Genomic DNA, 10,059 nt, shown 5'->3' on the forward strand with positions numbered 1-10,059 from the left:
TTACTATTATAAAATTAAAAATTCTAATTAAAAATTATAAAAATTAAATTAAATATCGAACTAAATTTCAAAGATCAAATTAAAATTTAACTCAATTATTGACATCATGAGAGATGTTTCATCCGTCGTTGATAAACTACGGAATTTTATTAGCCCTTGAATGAGTGGAATTTGCAAGTACATCTTGTACATGCATTAATTCGAATTATAAAAAAAGAATTTCAGTTTGGTTTTATTTTTTCTGTTTGTACTTTATGAATTATTGTTAAATATTTATATCTTACATCTTAGTAATTAAACTAAAAAATCTATTTAACAAATACGTATGCATTACATGAATCAACGACACGTATAAGAAATTATTTCTTTCTAATATTTATAAAATTCATTTATTAAAGTTTACTTAAAATGCCAATTTTCAAATATTAAGCATAATCAAATAATTTTACAAAATATTTTTCAAAAGACATGTAATTAGAATCCTTACTTCCAAGGAATACACAATGCATTAATAAAATTATGAGGAGTGCTAGGGGAACAATGAAAATTTTGAACAATATGAACAACCACCAATCAAATGAAAATATACTACACTCTAATTTAATGCTACTAATTAAATTTACCCTTTTAACTCTATTAATTCATATTGTTTACACATTGTTCAAAAATCTTGTTGGTTACCTATACTTTTCCTAAAATTATACGCTGTTTTACTATTAATACGAACTGGTGAGTCGTTCTATGACCATGGTTCTGCCATTTCTGCAAAGGCCAAAGGGATCGATGCGTCGAAAATAGAGGGTAGAGCGGGTGGAAATTTGTTTATTGAAGCAATGCTAGAAATCTGGAATTGGATTTGGATATGAATTTTATTTGAATTCGTGCAGTTTGCCAACGAGTACGAAGTGGAGGTGCTTCAGAAGCTGCCGTCGGAGGGATGTTAGTGGCAGTGGTGCATATCTCCAAGGGACGGAGAGAGACCTCCAAGGAACATTGAAGAATCTCTCCAAATAACAAATAACAAAATTTAAAATGTATGAAACCTTTTATCTAAGCTTGGTAGTTAACAATTTCATTGAAGAGCTAACACTGATGTTATATGAGTGAATCATGGTAATGGTGATAAGTTCATTCAAACTTTTTTATTTTTCATTTTTTTTTAAATTCTAGATCCCTATTTCTTTTTTTAATCTAATCATGTGTGCAGTTAATGAGTTTGGAGTTACAATTTTTAAAATTTTAATTGAAAGGTGAATTGTTGTTTTATTTATTTATTTTGGGTTTGTTTCTTTTTTCAATAAAACTTTCATTTGTGTATTGTGATAAATATAAATTAGTTTTAATTTTTTATACTCAAATCACGGTTAAAACTTTTTATGGTTAATTTTAGCTCTTTACTCCTATTAAGATTACGATGTTTCTTCGATTATACTATTACATTATTTATGTTAAGACACAATTTATGGGAAGTGGATTCTCTTCAGTAAAAAAAAAATTAGATGGTGTTTAGTATTTAATTTCATTCTTTATTGCTCTCTCACTTCTCTTTATTTTTTGTCCCACTTATAGAATTAAAAGTGAAAGATCACACTTTATTCTCTCAAATGTTAAAAAAAGGAGAAAAAATTTATTTCTCAATTTATATTACTAAATTGTTAAATTTCTATCTAAATACTACTAATAAATATTTTTTCTTTCCGTTTACTTTTTATTAAAAAATATTTTTTAACCAATATTTATATGATTCAATTCAAAAATTTGAATAATCAACTAACAAAATATTATTTATTTAACTATTTAAAATTTTTTGTGCTAAAAATAATATATTTTGCCAAATTAAATAGATCAGACAGACTTATTTAATGGCTCTACTCAATAGTTAGTATAGTTTACCGAGAGACTAATTTAATACAATGTCAGCTAGATCCTAAATATGATATTGCTATAATAACGATTAATTACATGAGTAAGTATTCTGTTAAGTAGATTAGTGACAAAATGAAATAATAACCTTAATCCATAGTTAGTATTTTTAAAGTTAGTGTTTATGTTTAAAATTTTCGTAGTTCGCTATATAATATCTGGTACTAATAACATAACATAATATCTAATAGCGTGGAACAAATAATAATAACAATAATTACCAAAGTAAGTCTTTTTATTAGTCTTTTTGGAACTTTTGACTTTTATGTAAATATGAATGAAGTTAAAATAATAAGTTAAAGATCAATAAGTTGCATGAGATAGTAAATTTAGTAATAGAGAGATTGGATATAGAATTAGAAGGTGAAAGCAGGAAATGGAAGGTGGTTCAATTTAGGGATAAGGTAAAGCGAATTGGTTAATGTTGGTGGAAAATACATTGAAGGGTGTTTGAATTAGTAGTGCATGAGAGTAAAAGTTGGAAGTTCAACTAAGCGATCACCCAGGTCTACAGTGATTAGTAACTAGGAGCGGTAACAGGGAAGAAAGGAAATGAACAATTCTTCCCCGTCTTTTCTTTTAAAGAAAAATAAATATAAAAAAAAATGAAAGGGGAAGGAAAGAAGGAAGATTAAGTTAAGATAGAGAAGCAAATGAATGAATCTTGGGGGTTATGCATGGTAGAGCCAGCTGAGCTTAGAGAGATCGCATAGAGAATAAATCAGGAAAGATGGGTTGCTGCCAGTCATCGTTGATGCTGAGAGTGAGAGAGGGAGGAGACACTCACCCTCACCCTGACAAGAAGGAGAAGGAGAAAGAGAAGGAGAAGGAAAACCACAAGGATCAGGCCCCCTACCTCCGCAACCACCAGAAGGAGTCCCTCGCAGTCGCAGTCCCAGCCACAGTGGCACCCGCTGCTCCTGACAGCTGGTGGCTCTCCTTCTCGGAGTTCTCGCTGGCGGAGCTGAAGGCCGCCACCGACAATTTCAGCTCCGAATTCATAGTGTCGGAGAGCGGGGACAAGCCCCCTAACCTCGTTTACAAGGGGCGCCTCCGCGACCACTGGATTGCCGTCAAGAAGTTCCCGAAGGCCGCCTGGCCCGATCCCAAGCAGTTCGTGGAAGAGGCCTCCGGCGTCGGCAACCTCCGGCACCCCCGCCTGGCCAATCTCATCGGCTACTGCTGCGACGCTGACCACCGCCTTCTCGTGGCCCAGTACATGCCCAACGACACCCTGGCAAAGCACCTCTTCCACTGTATGTAATTCAATTCGAATTCGTTTCCTTTTCAACTTTCAAGTCTCAGCTTGTACTTGTTGTTTTTTCGACTCTCAGGGGAGAATCAGACGATTGAGTGGGCCATGCGCTTGAGAGTCGCCCATTATATCGCCCAAGCTTTGAATTATTGCAGCTCCGAGGGCCGCCCCTTGTACCATGATTTGAATGCTTACCGTGTTCTTTTCGACGAGGTAGGAAGGTGATCCCCGTCTCTCCTGTTTTGGTTTGATCAAGAACAGCAGGGATGGAAAAAGTTATAGCACAAATCTTGCTTACACTCCTCCTGAATATTTAAGAAATGGTAAAACAAAGTTACATCATTATCTTTGTCTCTCACTTCTTATTCTTCCTTCCACTCTTACTGTCTCCCATTATCTTCAGGAAGGGTCACCCCTGAAAGTGTCATTTACAGCTTTGGGACCGTTCTTCTAGATCTGCTTAGCGGCAAGCACATCCCTCCAAGTCAAGTATGTGCTTTTCTGTTTTACCTGCTCTTTCCTTTCACAAACTAGTTTGTTATTTACTGTCTTAAAAGTCAAAACTAACAGCCTCTGCCTAAAATCTGTTTTCTACTTTTCTGCATAAAATAAATATCTACTGGTTTTCTCTGAACATACTTGGGTATAATACTGGTTCCCGATGGATTTGATTACAAAATTTTGATGGAATTAATACATGTATTGCAATGAAAATTTGTATTTGCAACAAGAAACAAAATTTTGTAGTTTCTGTATGCATCTTTCTCTTTATTAGGCATGCTTAGCCAGTAAACGTAGACTACATAACCAATTACAAATTCCACATGAAAGGGCACATGCGCCCCGAATCGACTTTCCATTTTCACCACCTTTCAGTAGTAGTGAGTGGACTGTTGTCAGTTATTTTTATTATATGTTTCACACATCATTAAAAGCTGTCAATGCCTACATATTTTAGTTAAGATATTTCAGTTTTTCCTTTTTGTGTTTTTCCTGTGGATCTTACCTATTGTTGTTTAAAAGTGGTTCATCTAGATATAGTAATGTTGTATCTTTTGATGCGCAACCATTATGCTATTGATATTATCATATTTTATCCCTGAAATATGATTTTGTATCCATGTCAATTTGATGAATTAAATTCTTTTACATACTTTGATAGTTAAATGATATTGGAAGTTGCAAATATCTGAGTTGAATATTATTTTGTTCTTTTCCTTAGATCATCTCAGTTACTTTTTATATCAAACGTTATTGCAGGCACTAGATATGATACAGGGTAAAAACAACATGCTTTTGATGGATTCACATTTGGAGGGGAAGTTTTCTATAGAAGAGGCAAATGTAGTTGTTAATCTTGCCTCTAAATGTTTGCAATATGAACCTAGGGAGCGACCTGATACAAAGGATTTGGTTACAACACTTGCTCCACTGCATACAAAACCTGATGTATGTATCCTTCTTTGGCTGAGAATGTCAGAAAAAAACTATTATTAACTAACCCAGAGTTTCAAAATTTGTTGCCGGAACAGCCCTATTTAATATCCCACTATGACCTACATAAGCCTTTATTTTGGATGTTAATGTTTCTTAATTTCTAATATTCAAATTAATTGACTCCCAATATTAAATAATTAAATATTTGCTTCTTTGATATCCTATTAGAGTATATAATGTAGTAGTTGACTAACATCTACAACTACTTTGTTCCATAAAATTTCTCATTGCCAAACTGCATCTATGTTGTTGTAGACCCTTGGCTCATTATGCTTGAATTATATCCATTTTGGTAATTCACTAATTCAGCTGGTTTGCTGGTAATATTCCAAATTGTTCTCTTTGAAAATTGCAGTCAAGTCTGGATGATTTGCTTAAGTTCATTTTGACTTTGATTAGGGTTTATTTAGGTCAAAATCATCTCCACATTGTTATATTATAGGTTGTATACATGTGTTTAAGTTTCCAAACAGTCCTAGTTATTGGTAATGGTTCTAGCTGACTTCTTGTGAGAAGTACCTAGCAAAGCATTAGTAATCTGCATTGGCTCAATGCTTATGCCTGAATTATATGAACAGGCTTCATTGACATGATAAGTAAACTGTTCCATAATTATTGTTAGTTTATTACTTTTAAATGCTGAAAGAAAATTTTTTAATTTACTGTTGACTTATTTATACTAATTGAAAGGAATAAAGTGTCAAGTTACTTATTAATGTTGAAGCCTGATATTATATATGTTGATTCAAGTACCTACAAAACTTTATACTCAGAACAACAAAAGCTTGTTCAATAGTATCAAATGAAGTTCATGAATCAGAAGACAAAGTGACAAATTTAGTAATATGTTTATATCTATGGAATAGATCTTGTTGTCATATATTTTGTAGTGCTAACAAAGATGATTAATATATGATAGAGGGTTTATTTGTTCATCTTGTAGACTGTTGATGAACATATTTTCATTATATATCTTTTTCTTAAAAACCAAATTTCAAGCATTGTGACTACAAAGATGTAAAATTTATTCTTATTCACCAATTATTCAACTGGAGATTGTTCACCTTAAAATTAATCTAAAAAAAAAAACTCTTGTCATGACATTCATTTGAATTTGTATGACCCTGTAATTTAGTTATGATTCCAAACTTAAAAGTTATGAAGGCTGAGACTGAGACAATACTATATGTTAAGTGTCTTTGCTTGCAACTGACTTTAATAAGGTCAGTATCACTTTTGAAGTTTGCACTTTGAACTATGTGTAAAATGAAGAATCTAAAGCCACTGCATGCAAGATAGATGATTTCTGTGCCTATACATTGAAGGCTTTAGCCTTTATATTGTCATTTGGTTAAATTTGGTGTCCATCTATACATTTTAACTTTGGTTTTGAGAATTCCCTGCAAAATATTTAAATTTGAGCAGTATGATAGTGCAAGTCCCAAGCTAAAATATATGTGTTGTTTGATGGATGGGGTCAAATAAGTGTCTTTCATGTTTCCAGGGAGAATGGTTATTGAGATATTACAGTGCATATATCTTCTCTTTCTTGATGTGGAAACACATCCCTGTTAAATGTTGTATGGAAGGGATACATAATGCATCTATTTGATTACCATTCTGTTGCTTCAGGTTCATTCTCACATTATGCTTGGCATTCCAAAACAAGAGGAAGCTCCATCAACCCCACAACGGCCTCTTTCTGCAATGGGAGAAGCTTGTTCTAGAATGGATCTAACTGCAATCCATCAGATCTTGGTTGCGACACACTACAGAGACGATGAGGGAACCAATGAGGTAACTATAGGTGCAGTTGCTTTAAAATTTACTACTTTTGGTTGGATACTATGCTATATAATGTTCGGATTTGGATTTGTACAGTTGTCATTCCAAGAGTGGACCCAACAGATGAGAGACATGCTGGAGGCAAGGAAGCGTGGAGACTGTGCATTTCGTGACAAGGATTTTAAGACAGCCATTGATAACTATTCCCAGGTACAATCCAGACCATGTTTGACATTGTAAACGATTGCAGATTTACTGTGAGCATGTTAGTTATTCAGATATGCTTTTGTGCAGTTTATTGATGTGGGAACGATGGTCTCCCCAACTGTATTTGCACGGCGCAGTCTGTGCTATCTTTTATGTGATCAGCCAGACCCTGCACTCCGAGATGCAATGCAAGCACAGTGCGTTTATCCAGACTGGCCCACGGCTTTCTATATGCAATCTGTCGCCCTTGCAAAGTTGGACATGCAGAAGGATGCCACGGATATGCTAAATGAGGCTGCTGCATTGGAAGAGAAGAGGCAAAGGGGAGGGAGAGGATCCTAGTTTGTGGCATCTGGTCTGATTTTGAGATTGCCAATTTTCTGTATAAAGGTTGTTGAGCTGGTAAGCAAAAACTGACGATTGAATCTGAAAAAATGTGACACACAAACACAACACTGGTGGAGTAGATGCAAATGCACTTTGTTTCACCAAGTTATTGGAGAAGGTTATAACCTGAAAACTGCATATACGCTCTAAGTTGTTGGGGAGGAATACCGCTGATTTTTCCACCCTTTAATGAAATTGGTCGATTGGTCCCTAGATTAGGTTACTTTCACCCAGTTGTGGATTGAGGTTTGTTTTTTTTTTTTTTACTTATAAGTTATAACAAGTCAAAGGCCATCAATGATGTTCATTGTGTATGTCTTATTATAATCTCTGCGGACTAATATTATGTTAGAAGTAAGGTAAAAACTCAGGTGAAGTCGACTTCACGTGAAGTTGATACCTGAGAGCCGTTAGATGAAAATTTAGTCAAATCAGTCAAATCATTTAACGGCTCTCAGTATCAACTTCATGTGAAGTCGGCTGCACCTGAGTTTTCACCTAGAAGTAAATATGCGACCTGTCATGTCATCTATCCTTATTAGTTTGGAACTATATATTTCTTTTTATTTTCCGTGATTGGCAGACACACTAAGTGCATAGAAAACAAATATACATCTTTTGTTTCCTTTTTAAATTATTATTTATTTATATTAAAAGTAGCTCCTGCAATTTTTTCTCTACGTTTTTTCTTTTACTTATTTTTTTGATCCCTTTTTATGTCCTATATTAGAAATAGGTTTATATAACATTTTCCTTATCAAATAAGATTTTCAGTTCTAAGAATTGTTTATAAGAATATAATATTTTCTTATTTGTTTTATGTCTAAAAATGTAATTTCCAAAAATGAATTATTTGATAGATCATAGATCAGTATTTGTCTATTTGATACTCTTGTATCAAGAGAATAAAGATTGGTAGTATCTACATTTATTGTTGTATCTTCAATTATCATTTTTTTTTATAATTTGAATTATAGGACAAATGTTTATAGTTCATTCTCGAAAATTTCAAAACAATGTTCAACAATTTACAAGATGAAGCAAGTAATTTTTTTATAATATTTGGATATAATATGTTCAATTATAATAATATTACTAGAAATATAATTCTTAAGAATATATTTTTAAACTCTATATCCATGCATGAAAACTGTCTCTTGAAAAACTTTATCTTATAATAGGTGACCTTCAGCCGGAGCCAAGTTAATTGGATCGAACAAATTTCAGATACTAATGGTCTTAAGAAAGTTAAAAGTACAAAGAAAAACTAAAATATAGTATAGTGGACGGATTTGAAGTATGAACCGAACGAAAATTAGCCCCAAATGGCAGAGGCTAAACTTAATATTTCTAGTACAAGAAGCTTGAATTACAGAAGATATTTCCTACAAGGCACCCTTTTTGATAACCCCTTCTTGATAACTAACCTGTATGTTTCCAAAGACTTGACTCCTTTGTAGTTGTCCTACTGCTTTTTGTGTTTGCCTTCAGTAGGGGTGCATGTGGGCCGGATGAAAGATCCAAATCCGACCCGAAATATACATCGGGTCTATTTATTAGACCCGAATCCGACCTTAGACCCGATGAAACCAATATCCTTTCGGGCCACAATTATAGCGGGTGAAAACCGGGCCGTTAACATTACATTACGTTAATACCTTATTGTAAATTAGCATGTAAAAATATCCAAATTTCCAAGACTCCAACCATTAGTTAACATGGTAAAATTCACTTAAAAAAATATAACAAGAACCAACCCTTCTTCAAAATTAAAGCATAACCACAATCAATACTAATATTGTCTAATAATACCAAATATTTAAATCAATACAAATAACACAATCTTATGTATTAGTCTAAAGTCTTATGCATTCTAAACATAAAATATTAACTTATAGTCTTATAATGACTAATAACACAAAATATTAAGGTTTACAATACTTAAATTCCACATAAGAATAGTCATGATCCATCACTAATAACACAAAATATTAATTGTGTATGATAACTGGGCCACCGGGCCGACTTCGGGTGACCCGAGCTATGATCCGGACCCGACCCAAAATAATGACCGGGTCTATTTTTGAGACCCGTATCCGACCCTAAACCCGATGAAATCACACCAAATTAGTCCCTAAAGTGTTCGGAACCGGGTCGGGCCTTCGAACATGTACACCCCTAGTCTTGAGAGTGAAAGCACTACAGGAAAGAAAGACAGAAAATAAAACACTCGATCATGGTAAAAAAGAAAGAAAAGAAAATAATGAAAAAATGAAAAATACCTCTCTGAGATGAAGAGTCAGGTTCTTTTTCGTCTCAAACAAGTTACCACACCAACAGCAAAGAACCTTATACTCGTGGTGTTTTTGTCGAGCATGCTCCTCTAAGAGTCCGTTTGAAAAGTAGCACAAGCTATTTTTTTTTTTACTTTTAGATTATAAAAAGTCATAATCTACGTATTTGGTACAATTTTAAAAAAAGTTTTTAACTTGCCGAAAAATTAATTTGTAACTTTTTTAAGAAGTAGAAATATATGACTTTTCTGCTTTTCGATAAGTCATTTTACCACTTACTTAAAAAAAATTTAATTTCAAAACAAAAAAAATCTATTTTCCTTTATAATTCTGTGAAAAATATTGACCCTTCACCACCATTTTCAAGCAATATTACAAACCTCACCATTTTCACGTAATGATTCATCTGATGGAAGTATTGATCATCCATCACCATTTTCAGACAATATTGCATCTGAACAACATACTGCATATATTCCTTCTAAGTATTTTTTTTATCATTTTATCACTCTATTTTTTTATTATTAAATTTATATTTAACTGTGTTATGAAATTTCAGTTTTAATTTTATTTTTTTCATATGTGATTTTATAGCTTGTTATTATTTTCAAAGTTAATTATAGCAAGTTCTTGATCTCAATAAAAGAGAAGAGAGTTCTAATAGGAGTAAAAAAAAAAAGCAACAAAATATACATTGACACACATTTTATA

The 10,059-nt window shown here is 33.1% G+C and overlaps 1 protein-coding gene across 1 annotated transcript; it reads left to right on the top strand.

Annotated features, from left to right (window-relative positions):
- On the top strand, positions 2,321-7,679 carry LOC107609116 (probable serine/threonine-protein kinase At4g35230). Its single transcript, XM_016310953.2, is given in 8 exon segments — positions 2,321-3,179; positions 3,258-3,391; positions 3,393-3,501; positions 3,582-3,667; positions 4,439-4,627; positions 6,308-6,472; positions 6,557-6,670; positions 6,755-7,679. Coding segments are annotated over 8 exon segments (1,578 nt in total). The 5' UTR covers positions 2,321-2,653; the 3' UTR covers positions 7,010-7,679.

Source organism: Arachis ipaensis, chromosome B07, assembly GCF_000816755.2.
Source record: "Arachis ipaensis cultivar K30076 chromosome B07, Araip1.1, whole genome shotgun sequence".
Lineage (NCBI taxonomy): Eukaryota > Viridiplantae > Streptophyta > Magnoliopsida > Fabales > Fabaceae > Arachis > Arachis ipaensis.